This window comes from Podarcis melisellensis (genome assembly GCF_964234715.1).
Source record: "Podarcis melisellensis genome assembly, chromosome: 15".
Classification (NCBI taxonomy): Eukaryota; Metazoa; Chordata; class Lepidosauria; order Squamata; family Lacertidae; genus Podarcis; species Podarcis melisellensis.
Genome location: NC_138532.1, coordinates 6,423,749 through 6,449,455, shown reverse-complemented (window position 1 = coordinate 6,449,455; position 25,707 = coordinate 6,423,749). Strand labels below are relative to the sequence as shown.

General features: G+C 47.1%; 2 protein-coding genes and 1 long non-coding RNA gene across 3 annotated transcripts in view; 1 reads left to right on the top strand and 2 right to left on the bottom strand.

The window, feature by feature from the left end:
* LOC309358134 (G protein-coupled receptor kinase 5-like) overlaps positions 1-1,388 on the bottom strand; it is a 75,161-nt gene extending 73,773 nt beyond the window's left edge. Inside the window, exon 1 of the mRNA XM_081890973.1 lies at positions 540-1,388. Within this exon, the coding sequence (XP_081747099.1) occupies positions 540-591 (52 nt within the window). The 5' untranslated portion in view covers positions 592-1,388. The remainder of the gene's footprint in view (positions 1-539) is intronic.
* LOC309358309 lies at positions 920-18,226 on the top strand. Its single transcript, XR_014163438.1, has 3 exons — positions 920-1,009; positions 2,336-2,465; positions 17,290-18,226. It is a non-coding gene; the product is annotated as an uncharacterized lncRNA (long non-coding RNA).
* Positions 9,781-23,789, bottom strand: LSM1 (LSM1 homolog, mRNA degradation associated). Its single transcript, XM_081891209.1, has 4 exons — positions 23,631-23,789; positions 22,035-22,103; positions 13,077-13,192; positions 9,781-10,285 (listed from the first exon to the last, which is right to left on the bottom strand). The coding sequence occupies exons 1-4, from the start codon at positions 23,674-23,676 to the stop codon at positions 10,115-10,117; spliced, it is 402 nt and encodes a 133-aa protein (XP_081747335.1). The 5' UTR covers positions 23,677-23,789; the 3' UTR covers positions 9,781-10,114.
* Between the last annotated feature and the right edge of the window lie 1,918 nt (positions 23,790-25,707).

The following is a 25,707-nucleotide window of genomic DNA, read 5'->3' as shown; positions in this document are numbered from 1 at the left end:
GCACACACTTATTGGGAATAAGCCCCACTGAACTCCAGGAAGCCTGCTTCTAATCTAAAGAAGTATGCTTAGGGTCATACTGCTACTTTAAGATCTCACTTCCACAAAGAAGGCAGCGGCTCCTTCTCTGGCCGCTTTCATTTGGGAAGCAAAATAATTCTTGCTGGTCCAACCATTCCGGACCTGCTCTCTGCAGATGCCCCCTGGGCTTCCCTCCTTCCACGAGTTGGCCTAGGCCAGAGTTCAAATCCCTCTCCAGCTCTGCCGGTGCCACTGGACCACTTTCCACCTCTGGGCACGACCTACCTGCACGGGCACAAAGTTACACCCCCGGGCGCACACGCTTTCTCTGGGCGCTCCGGAAAAACCAAGGAAACCCCCATCGCCACACACGGAGACAAGAGCCCAACTTTCTTTCTGCTAAAACCATTATGCCAGTTCTGGGTTGGGGGGAAAGAGAGGGAAGGGGAGACGAGCCCCCCCCCGCTCGCCCAGGAGCAAGATCCACGCCTGTACCACACGCCCCCCCCATCTCTTACCTTCTCTGGCTTTGAGCAAGACTGTGTTGGCCACAATATTCTCCAGCTCCATAATGCTCCAGCTTGAGTGATGCTGCGGCAGGGTCGAGGGGAAAACGAGGCAGAAGGGGCAGCTGTTTTCTCCGAGATCCTCTGCAAGGTGATTTTCCCCGCCTCCCGGTTTTTATTTTTTTCCTTTTAAAAAGAGGCCGCCAGCATCCGAGTCCTCAAGGCAGCATAGTCATTCATATATATATATATTCCTTTTCCTTCCGAGGCGAAATCGAGCAGATGATCAAAATGGGGAAAAAAGAGCGTAGAGGAAATGGGGAAGGGGGAGGGGGCAGGAGTGGGCAAAGGCTGGACGAAAAGGAGCAAAGCCTTTTCCCCCCTTCCTCCTAAGGAGCAACAGCCGCAATGCAATGCGATCCAGGGATCCCTTCCCTCGCGCACCGCCCCCCCTCCCCTCGGAAGGAGGCTTTCCGGCCCCGGTAAAACCCCTCTCGGGGTGGGGTTGGGGGGGCGGAGGGGATCAGCAGCGCTGAGGAAAAGCCCCTTCACCCCCCTGCCCAGCGCACCATGCCCAGATGGGGGGAGAAGGAAACAGGAGCCGAAGAGATCCTAAATCCAGTCCTTGTGATGTGGAGGCGCAGCTCAGAGGCTCGGGACCTCGTTTCCCCCGCAAGCAAGCAGGATTTATTTTTGTTTAAGGGGATCAGGAATCCGGGGCCCCCCACGCAAGGATCGGGGGGGGGAGAGAGACGGCGAGCCAGAGCGCAGGAATCTTTCCACCCCCCCAGCGGCAGCAGGAAATAGCGTGGACGGCAGCGCGACTGTAGCAATCTGAAACTGGCTACCAAACGTTCCACGAGGGCGGGGCTCCGGGCCGGTGACGTCGCTCCCGCGGGGGCGGGGCAGCGATGTGTCAACGTTCTGGGACTTATGTAACCTCCTCTACCCACCTTCTTCCAAAAAAGAGAGAGAGAGCGTGCAAAAGTTTTGCGCTCCAGTGCATCCTGGGAAATGTAGTTCGCCGTCTTTAGGTTGAGCGCAGAGAGCATCCCGCATGGAGAAGAGGCAGGCGAGGCCAGCGAGGTCACGCTAGTCAGGTGTGGGTTGCGGGGAAAGGAGAAGCTCGGCACACACACATACACACGTGTCTCAAATGCAGGCCCCTCTATCTGGTCCTCAAGAGACTCCCCAGGAGACATCCCGCCTCACCAGCCCTGATCCTCCTCCTCCTCAGGTGCTCTTGTCTAGCTGGAACATGTCCTTGAAACATAAAGTCTCTTGGTCGCTTGCCTGGATGGAGGGTGGAAAGAGATGGAGATGCAGTTACAGGTGGGCCTGGAGGACTGGAGACGGGGGGGGGGGGGTTGGTGGGGTAGGGCCCCATTTCCCCCAATGGATCAACCTCCACCGTGTCTTCTGTTCTGCTATATCACAACTATTACATTACCAGTGGTACCTCGGGTTACATACGCTTCAGGTTACAGACTCCGCTAACCCAGAAATAGTACCTCGGGTTAAGAATTTTGCTTCAGGATGAGAACAGAAATCGTGCTCCGGCAGCGCGGCAGCAGAAGGAGGCCCCATTAGCTAAGGTGGTGCTTCAGGTTAAGAACAGTTTCAGGTTAAGAACAGACCTCTGGAATGATTTAAGTACGTAACCAGAGGTACCACTGTATTGTATTGATTCCAGATGAAAGTTTTCCTTTTATTCTCTGCCGTCCATTGTAAAGGCCTTTGCACTAAAATTGACTGACTATAGTCTTCTTATCACCCACATTTTCCAATCAGATGCTCCTCCTTTGCAGGGCATGATGAAGATAGTCCTTATTTTGTCATTGGCTTCTGGTACTCAGATATATTGTTCCCAGATGTGGAGGCTCATTTACATCTCTGAAGGGTAGCAGTTGCTGCTTGAACTCTCCTTTTTTCATTCAGGTAGGTAGCCGTGTCGGTATCTGGAGAAGTGTACATGCACATGAAAGCTTATACCCAGAACAAATTTAGTTGGTCTCTAAGGTGCTACTGGACATTTTTTTTTATCCTTTTTTTAATGTATAAGACTTGCCTTTTGCTAAAGCCACCTAAGCTAATAGCTGCTACTTAGCTTATTAAATTCACCCCCCCCCCCAACTACTTCTGTATTGCCTGGAGAAAGCCATTCTGTTGTGCTGAAGCTATTGGCAATAAGTGTCAGCGGATATCTCAAGTACTGGAAGAACATCACTTTTAACATCCTGAGTTTTTCTTTCTCCAAAATACATGGAGCTACTAGGTAAAATCTCACGCAGTACAAGCCAGTTCAAGTTGAGCTATTTTAAGTTCCCTTGATTTCACTGCTTATAATTCTAACCATACAACCAGTGAGAGAATTATTAACTTGACATAGGTTGTGTCCCTGGCATGTAAGCTTTGCAAACCTGGAGCTCTAAGCTAGTTGGCCTAATAGAAGAGTGTGAATGTATCACTCAAAAAGTTTAAATTCTACGTCTAGAATTTAGAAAAGTAATTTTCAAAGCGTCTAATTACCGGTCCAGACTGGTAAGGTATGCAGATGCCTTCTTTTTTCTGTATCATCTATTCAACTAGCGCTACTTCTGAAATGTGAAAATGGAATAGTCCAGGGTCATTAAAAGGTTCCAGCAACACCAAACAGTTACTCCAAGTTGTGACAACCTTACAAAAATCCTGTCAGAGTTCCTCTGCACAATCACATTAGTTTCTTACCTTTTTTCGATTGCGGCAAAGCTCATTCCCCACTGCTCCCTTTATTGAGGAGTAAAAAGGCCCAAGAATAAAACGCCTTAGATGGATTAGATGAAGAGCCACTAGTTTATGGGTGCAAATTCGCTGATCTGCAACCACTGGCAGAGGAAGAGGAGTGCGGGGGGAGCTCACTGCCCCCGGCAGCGCAAACCCGGTGGGATGCCGTTGTGGCTGCACCCTGTCCGCACTGGGCGCCATGCCCCCATAGGTGGCGTGCCACACCCCCAGGATGCGTGCCATGCCCCCAGGATGCGCACCACACTATCCCTGGGACATACGCCAGCTCCACTCCCACCTGCTCTCCAGCCCCGGTGCCGGAGCATGAAGGTCCGCCACTGTCTGCAATGCCCATAACTTGCATCAAACTTTCTCCCTACAATTTGTGTGGTGTGAATGCCTTGTAAGAAAACCTGGCATTCCACTTGGGTCCTACAGCCTGAAAAATGTGCCATCTCTGCGCTCTGCCCCTGTGGTCATAAGCAACTGTTAAGGAAGGTGCAACATCCTGTGCTTGTGGGTGTGGTGTCTGCCTGCCCTAAGTCAGGCCTTGGCTTGTGCACATACAGACGGCCTGGAATGGCTGCCATTCGCTTCCCTCTGTGATAGGTGTAAATAAGTCGTAGCAGACAGAGAAGTGCACAGGACAAAACTAGGTGTGTTTGTGATGAATGTGGCTGATCTTGCTTGTGTCACATTAGATGCAGGGCTCCACACCTTGCGCCTTTTTTTAGCCAGTCTTTCTACATGTTTTTGTACACCCTGTTCCATCTCTTTAAGAAGATTGCCCCAGTTCAGACACTGGTCTCAGCACTGCCCGTGCTAAGGCCAGCTTAGCTTGAACAATGTACTGGCATTCTATGGCTCTGGAGAATCATGGGTATGTTTTCTGCATTGTGGCTTCTTTCACATGCCTAAACAATTGCTGGATGTGGATCACTCAGCGCTTCAATGGGTTGAAGGAGCGTCTCCACCTCCATCGTTCTGCCCAGACACTGAGGTCCAGATCCGAGGGCCTTCTGGCGGTTCCCTCGCTGCGAGAAGCCAAGTTACAGGGAACCAGGCAGAGGGCCTTCTCGGTAGTGGCACCTGCCCTGTGGAACGCCCTCCCACCAGATGTCAAAGAGAAAAATAACTACCAAACTTTTAGAAGACATCTGAAGGAAGCCCTGTTTAGGGAAGCTTTTAATGTTTAATGGGTTATTGTATTTTAGTGTTTTGTTGGAAGCTGCCCAGAGTGGCTGGGGAAACCCAGCCAGATGGGCGGGGTATAAATAATAAATTATTATTATTATTATTATTATTATTGAAGCCAATGCTAGCCATACTCAGAGAAGACTCACTGAAATTAATAGGCATTGCTAACTTAGGTCCATTAATTTCACTGAGGCTATTTGTCACGGTCCGGTCTGCGGGTGATCGAAGTTCTGGCTGAGGACGTTGGGACCAGGGGCAAGATGGCAGAGTGGGAGCAGGAATGAAAGTCCAGAAGTCAGGGGTCCGAGGGTCAGGAAGCAAGGAGTTACGAAGTCAAGGATCCGAGAATCAAGAAGCAAGGAGTCAAACGCAGCAAGGCAGGAAACATGTTGCTGTGGCAAAGAGCCGAAGGGAAATGCTGTGAGTTACCAATTGGCCTCACCTGTGCGGCCGCGCCTTGCCTCTCCAGAACAAACTTAGGAAGGCCCCAGTCCTGCGAAGCCCTACCGGTCACAGGGCCTGGCTCCTGCACGCACACCTGACACTATTACGAATAGGAAACAACTCATAGCTTGGCACAATAGTAAGAGGTTTTTTTGTTTGTCTGTTTTGTATGTGGGTCATATTTGCATTGCTTGGGGTCAAAAATCTTTGCAAAAATCCAGCCACTCCCCAAAGTTGGTTGGTTGTTGTCGGCATCTATCTGTCCCGGGAGATAATGGAGGAGGAGTAGACCTTTGGGAGTGAAGTCAAACTGTTGGAAGGTTGCAGCTGCTGCTGTGACTGTAGAGACTGACATGGAAAAGTTGTTGGTGCACAGCAATCAAATCATGTTTGCAAATACTAAGAATGTAATGTATATGAATCACAGTACATAAAAGCCAGAATTAAGGATGATTATTTTAAAAGCAGTAACATAAAGAATAGGAAAACCCAACACTCAAGCATATGGCAAAAAGGCAATAAAATTACCATGAAAGCAAGGCACCCCTTTGGCACTTTTGCATAGATATTTGCAGTAGCTAGAGCGAGAGGAAACACTGTAAGTCACAGAAAAGTCAGTATATTTCTTCTGGGATGGTTTTTGAGCGTAAGCCTAATAAAATAAAAAGAAGGAAAAAAATTCCAAATCCACAGTTGGGCAATACATTTATTGGGAGTCAATGAAATGTCACAAAAGTGTGACAAGTTTTCAGGTTCTCAAGAACTCTTTGCCAAGTAAGATGATACACAAAGCAGGAAGTGGGGCAGGGAGTTGAGGTAAAAGTGGGTGGAGGGAGTTCAAGAATTAGTTCTGCTTTGTAACTGTCTCTCCAAGTTCATTTTTTGATTTTTGAGATCTTCCATCTCAGGATTTCTGTAAACCTATCTTTGTGGGCAATAAGGAGTATGACAATATCAACCACCAGTCATCACCAATGGCATAGTCTCAGAGGAGATAGCCACAAAGGCTTACATTAGCTTAAATTAACTGACTAGGAAATTCTGAAGTTGCAATTTTAATGCTGCCATAAAGGACCAGGAACATTTTGAACTTATATCAGAAAATGTGCTTTGTACTTCAAGCCTATCTCTTGAGCTTAACATATGCATTGGGGTTGACCAAAGAATGTGCACAGACAACAAAATTGGAGTTTCTTATTGCTGGAGGTACAGCGGCAGGGATCATTTTGTGTACAACTTAAGGGTTAATTCTGTGTTAGTCAACTAGCCAAGAGAGGGAGGGGTGTGGTGTTGCTTAGCAACCAGGCAGAATGGCATGATCTTGGCTGAGATAGCATACTGGGTAGTTTTGAGAGCTTTTCCTCTATAGGTTTGTTTGAACGTCTCCATGCTACATACAAGGCCTGAAGTATGAAAGACAAAACCTCTCTGTTCCTTTCTCCTCAAATTAGTATATTGTTTCCTCAGTAAAGTGCTATCAGGATTTCTTTTCTCTCCATCTGCACTATATAAGTAACTTCAAGTAACAACATTTAGAAAACGAGTTTTCCAGGTTTTTTGAACCCTGGTCTCACAGGTCCTAGTCTGACACTCTAACCACACTAGGGGGCAGAATTAACAACTTTCCCAAGAAATTATCCTCTACGTTTCCTCAGGCTGGAAAAGGTTTATTACCCCTTATCTTTAAAATAACTTCCGAGATACTTAAGATTAAGTCACTTGGCAAACTGGTTGCTCATCTGTTGACCGTCTGAGTCTCTGGTGTTTCTTCCCAAAGATCCCAAGTTTGTTTTTTGAGCAGGTGATCTTTACACTTTCCTCTCTACTATACTGACAAAGCCTAGACAAATGCTTTTTTGAATGCAGGCAAGAGATAGAACCATTTCAAATGCTTATAAAATATTAGAAGCTTCGTGGGGACAGATTCCTTAATATTTTTATACTCAATATCTCTTCCATTAGGAAACTCAAAGCTGCATATTTTGGGTCCACAAGCAGTCTCCCATTCTGGCACTGACCAGACCCAAACCTGCTTAGCTTCATTACTATATACGTAGATGATTGGGGTGGAATGTACTGGCAACTTCCAGATTAGATTAGTGAAATGAGCTCTAGGTGAGTCTTCCCTTAGGTCAGCTGTTCCTCAAAACACACACACACCATTGCCCAGAGACCACTGAAAAATGGTGTCTTGATGAACCACAAATATTTTTTAGCCTGTTGTAGCAATTTTGAGGGGCAGATGGGGCTCATCAACTTGGGAAAGCAGCCCATGTAGAAGGAAAACATTGTTCCTAAACCTCCACTGCCTTGCAGAACATCTTCAGAAGGAAAAGCTAAGGGGTGAACCCTACACACTGGTTGGATAGCACCTTGTATTCCTCCTTCCAGCAACTCCTGCAGCCAACCTGGTGCCAAACATATTGTTCTGCTTTCCTTTGGACCACATCTGTGAGGCCAAGAGGGCTGGTCTTGTTTGGGCAGCCTAGGACCTCCATCCACACTGCCCAGGCTTGTGTCATGGGAGGTCCCTTTGGTGCTGCTAATTAAATCAATGGTTTGACTTCACCCTTGGAGGCACACTCCATTGTCTCTTGAGACAGATGCCAACAAACAACAAAAAGGGTAGCAATTGTAATGCGCTGTGCTAGATGCTGCATGGTTTTTGTGGTTCTATTGCTTATTTTGTACATGCTGTCATAGCATTCAAATGTCACATACTTCAGAGACACAATGTGGACCACTAGAATGATGCTTGGGAACCCTGCCTTAGGCTCTACCCAGAATCTGTAGCCTGTGCAGAATACAGCAGCTAGGTTGTTGGATGGGCTTTTCTGACACCATGTAAACATCTCTGCTGAGGGAGCTGCACGGGCTGCTCTGTGCATGTTTTGTGTCTAGCATTTAAAGCCCCCAAAAACTTGGGCCCATGATAGCTAAGGGACTGCCTTGCCCTATGCCTGCCTGCCCAGCAACTGTGCTCCTCGGATGGGGCACAGCACAGAATACTGCATGCCCCAAGAAATCAGGCTCTTAGTGTTGCAGCTCCAGCCATCTCAATTCAACGACCAGCTGAAATCAGACAGGCTCTTTGTGTCATGATGCTTAGACAATACTTAAGAGGGTTTGGTTTTCAGGTTTTCCCAGAGATATGACCCAATAATTACTGAAATACTAACTGCACATTTGTAGGAATGGTTTTGTTTTTAGTTTGCAGAAATGGTGTTAACAGTTGTGGGAATTTGTCTTCTCTCTTGTTGATGACCTCAGGCTGTGAAGCCATTTATAAATTAGTTAAATAAACAAGGATAAGTATGAAATGAAGTATCTTTCGTAAGCTACTTTGGGAGCACACAGGTGGCACATAATTGCAAAGTGGGAAAGAACAAGCATCACCTACTGATGATGTTCCTCTTCTAGCAAGCCTTTTAAGGAGAGATCTTTGTCCAGACTGCATCTGTACTGGACCCACTTTTAGATGGACCGCTTTGTTTCCAAATGATTAGACTGTTATTGCATTTTTGTTGGCATTTTGAGCTGCTTCGAGTACAGTGGTACCTCTGGATGTGAACGGGATCCATTCCGGAGCCCCGTTCGCATCCTGACACAAACGTAACACGCAACTGAGCGGGTCGCGTTTCGCCACTTCTGCACATGACGTCATTTTGAGCGTCTGCGCATGTGCAAGTGGTGAAACACGGAAGTAACACGCTCCGTTACTTCTGGGTCGCTGCAGAGCGCAACCTGAAAATATTTAACCTGAAGCGTATTCATCTCGAGGTATGACTGTACATTCATGTGGAAAAGCAGTGTACAAAAGGTAAATAAATAATAACCACCCGCTTAGGTAGCAAAAATCGTGCCCAGGGAGAGAACAAGGGCAAGCTTCTCGGGACACCCTCCTGTTGCCTGTCACATGTTTTAAAGGCAACTTCTAAAGCGGGAAGCCTCTTGTAAAGCATCGGGCACCCTATGTGGTTTAGAGTTTGGTTGCTTGAAGCTGGCTCTCTGCTGCCACATTTATCCTTAAAGCCTGTGAGATACTCACAGACCAGGCCACAGTGGGACAATGGGCGCTGGCCCAGGAAGTGTGACTCCACTTTCCCCCTCTGAATGATTATAATTGCATATGGGAGAACGCAGCCCAGAAGGGCCTTGTAGATATGCTATGAATGATGCACGTAGAGGAATAGAAGGCATTTATCTATCTCAACCAACACTCCACAAAGATCAATGCCAATACCAATGACTGGGAATTAATATTCAGAGATTCACTTAGTTGCCTGGTATTAAGCCTGCTCAGTCCCGACTGACAGACAGGCATCTTTAAAGCGAGGATGGGGAACCTATAATCAAGGTCTCCAGATGTCTTTTTGTACTGCAATTCCCATCAGCCCCAGCCAGGGCTCAACTGTCAGGGATGATAGGAGTCGTAGGCCTTTACAATGTCTATGGCAGGATCCACTGCTTGATCCAGACCAGGATGCCCAGAATGCTCTGGGTTAAGCAGGGACTTGTCCACCCCAGGATGCACAGAGAGCTCTGAAAGGAACACCACCATATGGAACTGTGAGAGAGGAAAGGACTCTAAAATAAATGTAACAAACATAGCCTGAGTCCAGGTTCTTATTTCTAAGTCCCAAGCTTCTGAACACACGTTACCATCTCTGGAAGGGCACAGATTTCCCACATACCTGCCTCCAATTCAGGCACCAAAATCTCCACCAGCCCAGTTTTTAAGAGGCAAAGGTGCCTTCACTGAATTCGCTTTACACTTTTAGAGAAAAGCTAAAAGTTGAAAAGGCGAGCACAAAACTCTCAAAGGGTTCTAGCCTAAGCAAGACCCGGGTTCGCAGAGTCAGTTTTTATTTACATGTCAGGGGAGGCTTAATTCCACCTCCTCCAAAGTCACAAAAGGAAAAAAGAAAGAAAACTATATTAAAAAAAAAAGTTTCATCCCTAGCCAGGATTGTTGACAGCTGCTCCATCACCTTGGATTACGTAACACTGGGATCTTTTCAGGTTTTCGGCAACAATGATAAATCATGATTAAATTGTGTTTCGCACTCAGGGCCGCAGGGAAAGGGGGGGGAAAGAGGTGTTGGTGGGGAAATGCACATCGCGAGGGGGCCCTAAATGCTAATTCAATCTTGGGGGCAGCTGTGATTGTCTGCACTGAATGCCTAGTATTCGTCTAGTGTATCAGCCCGTGGAATGGAGAGGCCCCGCTCCTTCAGCGCTTGCACTTTCAGCTTCTCTGACTCCTGCTTGGCTTGCTGTTCTATTCGCTGCACTTCCAGGATCTCTTCAATCGACACTTGCTGCAAAGGCGTGTCGCTTTCCTTCTCCAGGTCCTGCAACAGAAAGGGAAGGCTCAGCCGCAACTCAAATTTGTCAACCCACACCACCATTTTTGAAGTTGAGGAGAGGAGAGTTAAAGTATCTCCACCCCATTTTCAGCAGCGTAAAATTCTGGTGGGTGCACCACTGCCAAGTTTGCGTCAAGAACACAGCAGGAGCAGCAAAGCTCAGGCCCGAGGGGCTGGATGTGGACCCCAAGACCTTGACACCTGGCCGTCAGAACTCCCTGCAGGCAACACTGCTCATCACTTTTGTTTCACATCCTGATTTAGTGTTTCTGCCTGGCTGGAATGTGCCTTTGGACTCTGACAGTCCCTCTTGCTTGCCTGGCTTGGAGGATAGAGAGGGCTGCCCACTGTACGAAGGCCAAATGTACGCGACTTGTTCTGGCCACTTTTGCCTCTGGCATCTAGCATGTAGCTCGTGGGCTGGAAAAGCTTCCCTTCCCCTGCTACAGAGAATGGTAAAATGCCTAGGGAAGATTTTTCATTTCCATGAAAAGGACAAAAGTCAAACTACGGCGAGATGCCTGGCTAATGAGGAAGGGGTCATTGATGCCAAAGCTGCCAGCCACCTGCCAACCAAGTGATCAAAAGCAGAAGATGAAGACAAGGGATGTCTCCAGTATCTGGTCCACAGAGATATGTTCGCTCTGAGGATGGAGGCTTTATTGAGCCATGATAACAGCTGTTTGCAACAGCTCTTTTTAAACACTGGGCACCTCTTGGAAGGAAGGGGGGTTTTATACATTATAAATAAATAAGTAAATGAATGAATGAAAGAATGACTGTGTAAGTTGTCCAAGGTGTTTTTGTTGCTGCTGCTACAACAGATGACACTTTAGCAATGCATGAAATGGGGGGCGGGGGGGAGAATGAAAAATGGGATAAAACTCTGCCCTACATCCTAAATCAAATGAAAACTTTACACACACAATAGCCGAAACAGACCCAACTCCCCTGAAAAAATGAGATAGAGGAGGAGGGTCTGTGTGGGCCCCAAGGGGTGTCTGAGGGAGCCATGTACCCAAGAGGTATCAAGTTGTGTCCTGTCCCCCCTTGAAACAGGATATAATCTTCCTGTCTAGCAATGAAATTGACAGGTTGTAAGGGAGTCTAAACACCAGGCTGCTCTCCACCAGGATAACATAGTAGATAGAGACAGAATGCAAGCAATCTGCATGGTTTGAGTAAAAGGCCTCAATTTGATTCAAGGCACCAAAATGGTGCAAGAATGTCAAAAAAGGGTCCTTATGCTTAATGCAAAAGTCCCAGGGGGGAGGTAAAGAAAGATAAGAACCCCACAGCTCCTTGCCACTCCAAACTTTGCCCTTTGTCTGTTGAGATGAACTACAATTGCCAAGTCTCTGTGCTGACAGAAGAGCAAGCAATTACAAGGACCACCCCCCTTAAACAGGGGGAGCATCATTCATCACAGTGGTTAAGGCGAAGCAGAAAAGAGCCTCCCAAAACGAATGGATGCAATGATCACATGATTTGGTTATCCCTCATCCAGAAAAAAATGCAAGACCATCTAAAACTTGTGTGAAAAGTGCCTATGCCTTGGTTGCAGATGGGATCAGAGCTCGGATTTGAGAATGTGATGCATTCCATCAGACAAGGCTTTTGAATCAGGGAGTTGCAATCCTGTGTCTTTGCAACTCATAACAGGAATGCATTTCTTTGCTTTAAAATAATCCCATGCGTCTACAAAACTAACATTACCAGAGAGATGGCTAGCCTAGAACTATTTCCCCCTATTTTGGCCATATCTGCACCATACATTTAAATCACTATGATACCACTTTAACAGCCATAGCTTCCCCCACAGAAGCCTGGGAATTGTAGCTTGTTAAGAGTGCTGAGAGGAGAGGAGAGTGTTGCTAGGAAAACCCTATTTCCCTCACAGAGCTACCATTTCCAGAATGGTTTAACAATCAATCAGGGAACTCTGGGAATTGTAGCTTTGCGAGGGGAATAGGGGTCTTCTAACAATCCCCAGGACCCTTAAAAGACTACTGTTCCCTTTTGAGGGAAACCATAACTGTCAAAATGGCATCAAAACACTTTGAAAGTATTGTGTAGGTGTGGCCTATGCTCACCTACAGCATTTGGAAGGTCCTGGAAGCCCATATTTCACAGGCATTCATAAACTACCATCATTTTAAGTGGCCCTCTTTTGCTTGCATGGGATCACCTAGTTTCAGTATTAGAACAGCCTTAAAAGTAAGCCTACTAAAGTTACTAACCTGCCAACACACACATGTGAACGGCAGAGAAGGGATTGAGAACTGAATTTCTGTTTTGGTGTGAAAAGGGGGCTCTACCAGCCCGCTTGGTTTCTATGCAGGGCACAGAGGACTTTCTCCTTCCTCTACAAGCCTACTCACTCGCCTGCATGCAATTCCTTGTGGCTACCAGGCTGGTGCTTAACGCGAAAGGAGAAACCTCTAACAAACCAAGAGAAGGAATTAAGAACAAACTGGAACCTGAACTTCCAAATGATGCAAACTAACATAGGACTGACATTAATAAAGCACTTTACATAACCAATATAAACAATATATAATTACCAGTCCTCTGTTAATTTGGTTAGCATCATTTTCAAGTTTGGATCCCAATTTATTCATAATCACTTGCTAGGCTAGTGTTTAACTGCAGGGCTGCACGAGAAGGAACAATGGCATTTAGGACAAGCCTTTCTCCACCGACAAAACTGAGCATGGCAGGAGATACCACTGCCCAATAAGCCCCAAAGGAAGTCTATGCGACAGGGTTTACTTACAATTTCTCCCAGAAGTACAACGTTCTCGCCTCTCACCACAAAGATGCCCCGAGGGATGTCACCGTATTTTTTGCCCACATGAATGCGCTCCACTGTCTGGTGCAACACCAGGTTTGCTAGAAGGTTCAGGGAGAGACAGAGAGGAATGGAGATGGAAAATCAGACTGAAATGTGTGGCAACACAGGGATTGAAAACTGAATGTGCAGCTCCCAGCCTTCAATATGATTCAAGCTTCTAAGAACCATCTTCTCTCAAAACGCCCCTGCCCCCCGGTGTGGAATGGCACCAGAAACAAAAGACATAACAACCTCATTTTCTGACAGCAATTGTCAGCAGTCTTGTGAGTGCTCTGAGGGGGCCGTAGTTTGCATACAGAAGGTCCCAAGTTCCACCCCTGTCCTCCCTCAGACATCCTCTAACTGGAAAGGCTCCTGCAAGGGACCACAGGATAGAGTACTAGGCAAGATGAGCCAAAGGCCAGACAATCAAGGAGCAGTGGCGTAGCGTAGGGGGTGCAGGGGGGGCCGGCCGCACCGGGCGCAACATCTGGGGGTTAGGGAAATCCATGGGCTAGGGGGCGCAAATCCATGGGTTAGGGGGCGCAAATTACTTGCCTTGCCCCGGGTGCTGATAACCCATGCTACGCCACTGTCAAGGAGTAATGCCATGTTGATATCCCAAGCACTAATCTCCTCAGAGTATTGCGGAAGAACGATGTCAATCAACATCTGATGATCTCCTTCTACCAGTCAACAACAGAAAGTGTCCTTTCATACTGCATCACGGTGTGGTATGCTGGTTTGACATCATCTGATAGGAAGTGTTTACAGAGGGTGCTGAATACAGCACAAGATATTATGGGCTGTCCCGTGAATCCACTGGATGAAATAGCGGAAGATCATTGCCTCAGGAAAGTGAGGAAAATTCTCACGAATGATTCACACCCTGGCCGGCACTTTCTTGATCTCCTGCCCTCAGGCAGAAGATACAGAAGCATGATTAGTCTCACCAACAGGGTAAAGAACAGATTCTATCCGTGGGATGTTAGGCTGCTGAATGAAAAGATAACAACAGGGCAACTGACTTTTGGGTTTGGTGGGTGTGCATCAGTAAACGAGGGGAATTAAGACTAAGAGAGCTGAGTGGGGGGTGCTCGTGTAATCTCACTGTATACAAGTTGTACAAGTGACAAAGTATTTCTAATTTCTAAATTTCTAATTAAATCACATTGGTGACCTTGAAGACAAAGTCCATGCAAGTCGGAAGCCAAATAAAATATATAGAGCCCTCCTAGATCACAACAAAGGCCTATCTCATCCAGGATTATGTTGACCAACAGATGCCTATGGGAAGCGTATGAGCAACAACACTCTCTGTTCTTAATCGGTATGTGCCAAGACCCATCAATCTCAGTCATTTGTGAAGTTAACATCAACCCCATGAAGAAACCCCCATATGGTTCCCCAAAAGCTCTCAGACCTGGTGACCTGAAGGAGATGGCTATTTGCCTTCCGAGGTTACTTGATAACTTACAGGACAACCATAAGTAAAGGCCATCTTGCTTTGGACAGCTTCAAAACTGGGGTGGAAGCTATATGGGGTTTGAATTTTACTGTCACTACATGTGTGTTGGGGAGTGAACATACTGAAGTGCTGTTGGCTTCACCTATGTATATACGGCAGGTCCTTGCCCCAATCAAAACAGATGCAGATCAGCTGCAGAAGGGGAAGGAAATTAAGCGAGGGGTAACACTACAAAGGAATGCGGGTGGCGCTGTGGGTTAAACCACAGAGCCTAGCACTTGCTGATCAGAAGGTCAGCGGTTCGAATCCCCGCGACGGGGTGAGGTCCCGTTGCTCAGTCCCTGCTCCTGCCAACCTAACAGTTCGAAAGCACTTCAAGTGCAAGTAGATAAATAGGTACCACTCCAGCGGGAAGGTAAACGGTGTTTCCGTGCGCTGCTCTGGTTCGTCAGAAGGGGCTTAGTCATGCTGGCCACATGACCCGGAAGCTGTACACCGGCTCCCTTGGCTAATAAAATGAGATGAGCACTGCAACCCCAGAGTTGGCCACGACTGGACCTAATGGTCAGGGGTCCCTTTACCTTTACCACTACAAAGCAAACCAAATAAAGCCTAGCGTACAATGGTCCGCTAATCCAGGCTTCTATTTAAAAACCCACCTGGGTAGTCACAGGTGAAGAGGAATTCCATGCAGGTGTGTGAGTGGGCTGGCAGAGGGTCCCTGTCCCTCCTCTGACAGTCTGCTCAGTTTCTGCTCTGGCTGCAAAGGAAGGGAAGCCTGTCCCTTAGCTCTGTCCCATCTGCCAGCTGACTCAGCAGAAGGCAATTAACCAGCATGCTAAGAGGCTAGCACCATGCGTTGGGAGATGGGATGCAAACCAGTAGCAGAGCATGCAAGTCCCAGTTTAATCCCCAACATCTCCAGGCAGGGCTGGGAGGGGCACCCGTCTCAATTCCCAGACTGCCACTAAGCATAGACAATGCCAAGGTAGAGGGACCTAACTGTATAAGGCAGCTTCCAACATGCTGGCAGGAGTGGGTGGCGCTGTGGTCTAAACCACTAAGCCTCTTGGGCTTGCCGATCGAAAGGTCGGTGGTTCAAATCCCCACAACGGAGTGAGCTCCCATTGCTCTGTCCCAGCTCCTGCCATCCTAACAGTTCGAAAGCACCTCAAAGTGCAAGTAGATAAATAGGTACCGCTCCGGCGGGAAGGTAAACGGCGTTTCCGTGCGCTGCTCTGGTTCGTCAGAAGGGGCTTAGTCATGCTGGCCACATGACCCGGAAGTTGTACGCCGGCTCCCTCGGCCAATAAAGCGAGATGAGCGTCGCAACCCCAGAGTCGGTTACGACTGGACCTAATGGTCAGGGGTCCCTTTACCTTTACCATTCTACAACCTTGTCGAATTCCATTTCTTTCTTTCTTTTTGGCTTCTTCATTCTTTAATGAGACTTGCAGATACAAATATATATATGTGTATATATACAGATAGATGATAGATAGATATAGATAATAATTAAAATTTAAAAACAGTCATAAGACCAAGATGAATAAAAATGCACAGAAAGAATAACAATGTCCAGCTCTTCAAGGGGAAAATGCAAGCCAGCCAGGCAGCCACAATCTTCTTGGGAAGGCCCTTTCCCAGAGAAGCGAAGTGCATCTTATCAAACATCCTATTCCATAGTCACGAACAACACTGCCTATTCTAGAGCAATGGCCTAGATGGTGGTTGTTTTTTAATGATCGGGGATGGGGGGGGGGAGTGTGTAGAGAAGAGAACTATTTCAGTCCTGTAGCTCTAATGTCACAACTGGCAACAGTATTTTTTTTTAAAGAACCAAAAAATCACGAGGACCTATTAGGCAGCTTTCAAGAGGTTTTAGCCGGCCAGAGAGTACATCCTGACACTATCTCCAGTGTTTACAAGGGCTTTTAAAAATTACTGAGCAATGTTCTTATGCGCTGCATATGACTAAAAACCCAACTATTTGCCAAGCAAGGCCTTAATTATAAACTAGTTTATCTTGAAGAAAGCCAGGAGCTCCCAGCGTGTAAAGTGAAGTGGAAGATTATTCAGATAAGAACGTTGGCTGCTGGTTCCTGGCTACAGGCACTCAGGCACTCATTCTGAAGACTTAGGGCACCCTCTAGATCCCGCAGATGATGTTGGACTACAACTCCTATCAGCCACAACCAGCAAGACGACAGTGCTCAGGGATGATGGGAGTTGTATTCTAGAGCACCACAGATCCCTCATCTGTGTTTAGATACTTAGATTTCAAGATGTTCCTGGCCTGAGATTATTTTGAGGACCATGTCACAGCCCTGCTGCTGTGGACAGAAATTAGTAGTCCAGCTCCTGAATTTATTTCTTTTCATAGGAATAAAAGAGGAGCCTGCTGAATGTTTTTGTGCACTATTCAATGCTAGTCCTACTCAGAGGAGACCCAGTGGAGCTAATGGATATGACTAACTGAAGTTCATCAAGTGGTGTACTCTAGAGTAGGCCTTAGCTGAATGCAACCTTTGGTTTTAACAGTTAAAACGATTTGGCATATATTTTGTCCCAGGAACAAAGCAAAACAAACCCCGCACGCTCCCCTTAGAAAAGGCAAGCTTTTATACAGAATTTCCTAGGGAAATTATCATACATCTGTATTGTAATATTTGGATTTTTGCATATTAGGATTTTCTGGCCATGTGGCAGGTCTTCAAGTAATGAAGGGGCACAGAGCAATATTCGGCAGCAGAGAAATCAGAAAAGACAAGGACAGAGGACACTTGTGCTCATGTCTGTGCCTTGGACAAAGCTTCATCTGGCACACAGTTGCCCATAGATTTCAAAACTTTTCTGAAAAACTAGATGCTGCATTGGAACTGACAGCTGATCTTCAGGAAGCCATAGCTCTCCAGGGTCTACGGATTATTTCCCAACTCTTCCTGAAGATGCCAATTATTGAATCTGGAAGCTTTTATGTTCAAAGTATGCACTCAGCCACTGAGCTACAGCCCTTCTTCAAAACTAAAAAGTTTCAGGATGTTATTCATGTCAGGACAGAATGGGAAACCCTAGTTCTCTAAGGAGGAGGAAGACTGGACATCATGAGGCGGTCCATTTCAACTGAAGCTCCTTCACATGGAAGGTCTGTAGCTCAGTGGCCAAATACATGGATACCTGCAGAGGTCCCAGGTTCAATATTTCTGATATAAGTCCCAGGCAGAGCTGGGAAAGACTTGCTGAAAAAGTTCTGGAGAGCTGCTGACATTCAGACAGTGAGTAGTCTTCAGCCTTTCCCAGGACCTATCTATAGCCCAACACAGACATAGAAGTGTCATTTCTTACTTCTTTTGCCATATATTTGTGTTGTGATATTGCTGTTCTTATGACCCACCTTAGGTCAATCTGAGACACAATATTGAGTTCCCTGGACCCACTAGTTGAAACATGAACACCGTATTTACAATGGTGTAAATATTAAGCAAAATGGACCAAATCTTTGGACTTGGGAGTTTTAATGCCAGATATCATAATCCCAGTTTTGCTCTTCATAGTGTAGACAGAAAACAGCCGTATGCAAATTCTAATACAGTGGTACTTCAGGTTACATACACTTCAGGTTACAGACTCTGCTAACCCAGAAATATTACTGTACCTCGGGTTAAGAACTTTGCTTCAGGATGACAACAGAAATCATGCTCCAGCGGTGCGGCGACAGCGGGAGGCCCCATTAGCTAAAGTGGTGCTTCAGGTTAAGAACGGACCTCCGGAATGAATTAAGTACTTAACCCAAGGTACCACTGTACCCTCAAAGGAGCAAATTCAATGACCAAGATGCAGCAGAGACCTTACCAAAGCTGGCATCTATTATGGCTTTGCATTAGTTCAATGATACAAGCTTCTTTAACAAAGAAAGAGAACCTGTATTGTGAAATGATAAATATAAAATGGCACAAACCTTGAGATTTTTCCCGCCAAAACTCTATTAATCTCCACAACTCATTCGCCTTCCATTTCTGACCAAAATCAAGTTGGCTGGTTTTGTGAAGTCCACCACTGTCCATGACTTTGATTTCTATTTTTGCAAGGACATCCAATGGCTTTCTTGACGCCACCCCCATGTTCTTATATGCCAAAACTGTTCTTCGAATTCCTTAGCTATGTGTTGTTTCACATAACCCAACAAGACAACCAAAGGATTCACTGGCACAATATGACACATGATGTCTCTTATTAGTTCTATTACATTTACGCATGGTAATATGATTTTATAGCATGACAAGCAAGGCTGCATGAAGCCAGCATTAAGACAACACATTCAGACTAAACCCTTCCGATTTAGCACTGTGGGATTCTATTCTATTATCTTCACTGTTAATATCATCAATCAAATGCCATCAAAAGGGGGCATTTCACATTTGAAACTATAAAAAGGAGTTGTTCAACATTCTGTGATGTATTGCTCCTTACTTTTTACACCAGTGCTGCCAATGCCCTGCTCTCATTTCGTCTCCTATTAAACATCAACAGAGGCAATTCAAGAAAGCTAGTTGCTAAGGCGCATAATAGATTGTCCTTAGAAACCCCTTAGCGTAATTGTTTTAACGTCATACAATAATTCAAAAATCATGGATGTATTGCAAGTCTATTTTTATATATTTATTCAATTTATTCAATTTGTATCCCACCCTTCCTGTAGCTGATCTAAGTAGTTCCTAGTTTATAAGTAACTGAGAAGATTGTGGAGGATCCATCCTATTAGGAATTTCCCTGTAAATTAGTTTCCGCTAGGCACATTCCGTTCAAACTTTGTTCATTCAAAAAACCCAATTTCTAAATTGCAGTGCTGGTTGAAAGTTTGTATTTTGAACTGAGCAACGGTGGAAACGAGGTTCTAGAAAACCAACAAGAAGGAGTAATAAGAATGATTTCTTCATCAACCTAATGGCTCTTGTTCAGTAGGAATTCAATGTGTTCTTAGCGAGAAATCGAATTTTCTGGCCCAGAGGAAAGAAGATGGGGACACAACAGGGTACAGAATGGGTCCTGCGAGTTGTTAGGAGACCCCTATTCACCCCTCACAGAACTACAATAACCAGTTCCTGGGGAAAAGGGATCAACTACTAAACCACTCTGAGAATCGTTGCCAAGTGATGGGAACATCTCTATGCACTGTTAGCAAACTACAGTTCCCAGAATTCTTGGGGGGAAGCTATGACTTTAAAGCCGTATCATATTTAAAGTCAATTCCCCTCTGCCCTGAACCCAACATCCATTGTGCTGGCTCTCAAGATGCAACTTTCACCCTTACAGGGAAGGGAGGAATGGAAGTAACGGAATGGGTTACTTCTGGGTTTCACTGCTTGCGCACGTGCAGATGTACAAAATGACGTCACACGCATGCGCAGGAGCGGCAAATCGCGACCCGCACACACAGTTTGCATTCTGTTCAGGTTGCAAACGGGCCTCCGGAATGGATCCCGTTCGCAACCAGAGGTACCACTGTACAAGGATTTCATCTAAAAAAGAGACTCCTGTTTTTTGCTTGAGTCAAAAGCTCCTTTTTAAGCATAAGGCTCCCTCTAGTGGTGCAGGCTGACAGAGATCTCCATGGCTGTGGCGCTTTTGTCCCTGGGGTCCAGTGTGGCAGTGGCTCAAGTGTCAAGCCTAGGAGCTAGGAGACCAGGGTTCAATTCCCCCCCTTAGCCATGGAGCTCACTGGGTCACCTGCGGCCAGGCAGAGCCTCTCAGCCTGACCTACCTCACAGGGTTGTTGCAGGGATTAAATGAGGGGTTAATCGTATATGTCTTGGGGAAAAAGTTGGGATAAATCAGTAAGTGCAATGAAAACCTAATACAGTGGTACCTCTGGTTGCGAACGGGATCCGTTCCGGAGGCCCATTCGCAACCTGAAAAGAACACAACCCAAGTCTGTGCATGCGCAGGTCACTATTTACCGCTTCTGCGCATGCACGTGACGTCATTTTGTGCGACAGCGCATGTGCGAGTGGCGAAACCCGGAAACAACCCATTCCGTTACTTCCAGGTTGCTGCGGAACGCAATCTGAAAACACGCAACCTGAAGCAAACGTAACATGAGGTATGACTGTAAACTAAACACTACAGGTCCGCCTCATTTCTGACTGGAACCAGCGCTCCAGGATTTCACACAGCCATCTTCCATAACGCTTGATCCCTCTAACTAGCAGAGGTACAACTTGGGACATTCTTCATGCAAGCAGACTCCCCACCACGGAATTCTAGCTGATCCCTAAACATCCTGCTAAGCTTCAGAGGCAGTTTAGGCACCTCCAGTCCTTGCACAGCCCTTGTGTTCTGAGTAGCTGTCAGGGCCTCAACACCTCAGCTGGACCCACCAGCACCAATGTCTGATGTGGGCTTTTCTTGGCTTCAGACTTTCCTGGAAGCAGCAGCAAGCTGCTGCCATTTTAAATCCCCCATAATGCCCCAGGGCACCTAATTTAAGATGGCAGCTTCATGCATCCCTGCCACTGGCACCACATAAGCTCACTTCCTGGGAAGGGAGGCAGCCTATTGGAAAACAAAACCCTGTGACCCCATGGACCAGAGCATGCCAGGCCCTCCTGTCTTCCACTGAAATCCTGTTTAACCTTGCATAAAAAATCCTGTTTAACCTTGTAGCCAGCCTTGGGAAGATCTGATCTCTGCTGAAGGCGCCAGATGAGGTTCAAGGATTCTCTGACCCTAATCTGATCGGGGGGTGGGGGTGGAGAGACGCTCTCCCAGGCCTCATGCAGTGTTTAGAAAGCTGGCTTTTTCTTTCCCTAAAGAATGCATACACATACAAGCAGCACCAGGCTTCATATTGATCATAATTAGTTGAGGGAGGACAAACACACAGAGCGCTCAGGCAAAACAGCAGCTGCTCAGTCTGACCTCCAACTCCATCACGACTGTGCAAGTGCAGATCTGAGTGTGTGGGCATGCTTTTAAGACAGGGGTGGGGAACCTCAAGGGGCCAAAGGTGGCCCTCCAGACCTTTATACTTGGCCCTTGGGTCTGATCTGGGACCTCTTGATTTGTATCTCAAGTCTTCACAACTATTCCATAGCCACTCCCTTTGGGGGCAGCAACTGCTTCAGTCCCCACTCAGCCATGAAGTTCACTGGGTGACCTTGGGCCCCTCACCATCTGTTATCCTAACCTTCCTCACAGGGTTGCTGTGAGGGTGAAATGGGGAGCGGGAGATCCATGAATGGCACCTTGGTTCCTTGGAAGCAAAAGGTGGCATATACGGTAAATGCAATAAATAAATACAGTCAAATAAATCAGAATGCAAAGTTCTCCCTTAACACACATGCATATTCCACTGCTGGATTCCTGATCATGGTCAAATACAAAGGGGAATGAAACAGGCTGGCACCCAAAAAGGTAAGTTTACGTTGGCATACCAAACTGATCGATGCTGCGTAAATATCCAATCAGCGTTCGACCGTCCCGGAGGAGGACCAAGTGTTTCTCTGGAGGAAAATAAAAAGGGAAAGCTTCATTAGTGAACATATGAATCTAAGAGGCTGCTGGATGAGGCCAAGGTCCCATCTAGTCCAGCATCCTGTTCTTACAGTGGCCAGTGAGATGCCTGTGGGAAATCAGCAATCAGAACACGAGCCCTCTCCCCTCCCGTAAAAGGTAAAGGGACCCCTGACCATTAGGTCCAGTCGCGGACAACTCTGGGGTTGCAGCTCTCATCTCGCTTTATTGGCCGAGGGAGCCAGCGTGCAGCTTCCAGGTCATGTGGCCAGCATGACGAAGCCGCTTCTGGCAAACCAGAGCAGCACATGGAAACGCCGTTTACCTTCTCGCCGGAGCGATACCTATTTATCTACTTGCACTTTGATGTGCTTTTGAATTGCTAGGTTGGCAGGAGCAGGGACCGAGCAACAGGAGCTAACCCCGTCACGGGGATTTGAACCACCGACCTTCTGATCGGCAAGCCTAGAGGCTCAGTGGTTTAGACCACAGCGCCACTCTCCCATAGTTTCCAGCAATTAGTAATTGGAAGCATTAATGCCTCCAACTGTGGAGGCAGTAGCCACTGATAGCCCTCACCTCCAAGAATCTGTCTAACCCTCTTTTAAAGCCATCCTACTTGGTGGACATCACTGCCTCCTGGGGGAGCAAGTTCCATAGTCTGACTATACACTGCGAGAAGAAGAACCACTCATCTACCCCACCTGCATCGAAATGTCTTTGCAGCCACAGCAGGCGCTGTAACTCTCCAATGGTTTGACTTCACCCCCAGAGGCACACTCCTCCATTGTCTCCTGAGACAGACTGATGCCAACCACCCATGGGGTTTGAAACGGGATCCCAAACACGCGTTTGCAGTTACAGTGGTACCTTGGGTTAAGTACTTAATTCATTCTGGAGGTCCGTTCTTAACCTGAAACTGTTCTTAACCTGAAGCACCACTTTAGTTAATGGGGCCTCCTGCTGCCACTGCGCTGCCAGAGCATGATTTCTGTTCTTATCCTGAAGCAAAGTTCTTAACCTGAAGCACTATTTCTGGGTTAGCGGAGTCTGTAACCTGAAGCGTATGTAACCTGAGGAACCACTGTAAAGGATACCGGGTCTGAAAAGGCTACTGCCTTCTACCTCTGAATCGCATTCTTTCCCTCAGAGAATCCTGGGAGCTGTAGTTTGCCCCCTCACCTAATTACAGCGCCCAGCGCCCCTTAGCGAACTACAGTACCCAGAATTCTTCGAGGCATCAGGAGCTGTGCTCCAAAGGTGCAGCGTGCGCGCAAAGATGTATTAGGCAGGCTCTATGTTGTTTGCAAGCTGCGCGGGGGGGGGGGGCTTGAGAAAGGGAAAAGGGGTCGCGGAAGGCAAAGGGAAAAGGGGGCATAACGAAAGCGGAGAGCCAGGAGGGAAGAGGCGGCGGCGGGAAGGAAAGGGCGGCGCTTGGCACGGCTTCCCGAGGAGGAGCCGCCGGGCTCGGGTGGCGGAAAGGCGGCCAGGCGCCTCCGTCGCGGCGCTGTACTCACTGTCGATGTCCTGGATGAGGCTAGCGGTGCCCGGCATGTAGTTCATCTTCCCCGCAGACGCCGCGGATGCTCCGCCGCCCCCGCCGCCCGCAGCATCTGCCTTGGGAGAAGCGGAACCTCCCCGCGCCCTGTCCCCGCCCGGGCCGGAAGCGGGGCGGGGAGAGACGAGGAGGAGGCGGCTCTCGCCGGAGGGCGGCTGCATGCTGGCGGGAGGGGGCTTGGCCGAGGCCGCGCCCAGGCTTAAGTAAGGCCCCGCTGGAGCGCGGTCGGAGCCGCGGAAGCCTCCGCCTGCGGGATGCGGCGCGCACGCAGCCGAGGCGAGCGAGGGGAGAGGAAGCGGGGCGCTGGCGAGCCTTGCAATGGCTTAGTTGCTCCTCCCGGCAGCCCCGAGTCTATGCGGGCTTACTCAGGAGGAAGACTCCCCTGACACACACGCAAACGGAGAGGGTCGCCGGTTCCCCCATCGTGGTGTAGCAGCCTAACCCAGCGGGGGCTTCCTTTTGAGCAAGCACGTGTGTATATACAGTACACACAGAGAGAGCCGGTGCCAGGCTGTTTTGCGCCCAAGGCAATGCTAACTGCTCGCACCCCCCCCCATATTGGTAACCTCGGTTTTCAAAAACAGATGTCTTGTAGGAGAAATGAAAATATCAGAAAGTTGTAACAAAAACTAATTTGTATAAAGCTGGCCCTCAAATGTCAGCACTGCACCTCTCTGAGGTCTGCACCCTAGGCGGGTGCTCTGCAACAAAAATAAAATCAGTTTAAAACACTGCAGTCACAGGTATCTGTTGCTGGACTCTCTTACCAGCGCCAGACAGCCCTGTCAGTGAACTGGAAACGGTGGGAGTTGCAGCTCAGTAACATCTGGAGACCTGCGCCTGAATGAGGCTTGTGCCCAAGAGGGCCTAGATTTGAAGCTTTGCAATCTTAGCCCTTTGTTTACTTTGCATTTAATCTGTAAAATTTAATCATTTTTATTGTGACAATATTTACTTCTCAAACAAGGTCTTGTGGACTCTACACAAAACCATTGAAAAGTGCACTCAGAGCATGTATCTTCTCTGCTGATGTGGTTTAGCTTGCTTCTGGGTTTTGTATATGCAAGTATATGTGAGAGCTTGTCTTGATTTATTTATGTAAATGGTTTAGTTGCTAACATTACTGCAAATACTGATGGCAAATAAACAGTTGTGTTGTGTCGGCATTATTATTAGCACTCTTAGCATCATAATTCTTTCCAGGATAGACATGCTAGTTTCTTGCAGCAAAGACTAACACATTGATGATGGCAGAAGATTTCACTGAGTACAGTCGTCATTGCTGGTAGTCACCTACATCCCCCCACAAACTATTTCAGGTTTGGTATTTTGCAGGTGGGATTAAGTTGTATATTCACAAACTGAGGTTCTACTATTAAGGCTGTTGGAAAGGATGAAACTCCAAGGATTCCCACTACATTTTTACAGAGGAGCTTATTTTGGACTTAGAAATCATCAACTGACCTTAAGTATATGGACTAGATCAGGTGTGGGGAATCTTTGGCCCTCCAGATGTTATTGAACTACAACTCCCATGAGTCCTAGCTTGGCCAATGGCCAGGCATGATCAGAGCACATCTGGAGGGCAAAAGATTCCCTACACCTTGACTATCTGGTTAAAATACTCAAAATTGGTCTGTGTGTAATGTGTAATTTCTGAAGAGCTGAACAGCTCCCAAAGGTTTATTATGTTTATATATGCTATACATTCTAAAACTTTAAGGGAAGGTTTTGTTTTCTTGCAAGTTGTAAGTACCATAGTAGTAGCAACACCTGCAGGGATTCTGAAAATATACCTTTCCAAGAACTTGTTCTGAGTCAGCACGGACTCCAGGAAAGCTCAGTACTTTCTGATGAAGTCTGGCTAATTTTGGATGTACAGAATGCATTTGTAGAAATAAACTTGCATTCCTCATGCTTTTTATATTTAATACAGTGTGGTAGTTTCACTTTTATACTCCTTTAAAGGTCAGTTTACCCCTTTTGAATGCCTGTTTTGGCATAATTGTAGGCTAGAATCACCAGAGACCGCAGAT

Excerpts from the sequence above, each read along its gene's own strand:
- LSM1 (XM_081891209.1), bottom strand. The coding sequence starts at position 23,676 with ATGAACTACATGCCGGGCACCGCTAGCCTCATCCAGGACATCGACA. Across the intron at positions 13,193-22,034 it reads ACGCAGCATCGATCAGTTTG|CAAACCTGGTGTTGCACCAG; the intron begins GTATGCCAACGT and ends TGAACCTTCTAG. Across the intron at positions 10,286-13,076 it reads TTGTACTTCTGGGAGAAATT|GACCTGGAGAAGGAAAGCGA; the intron begins GTAAGTAAACCC and ends TTTCTGTTGCAG.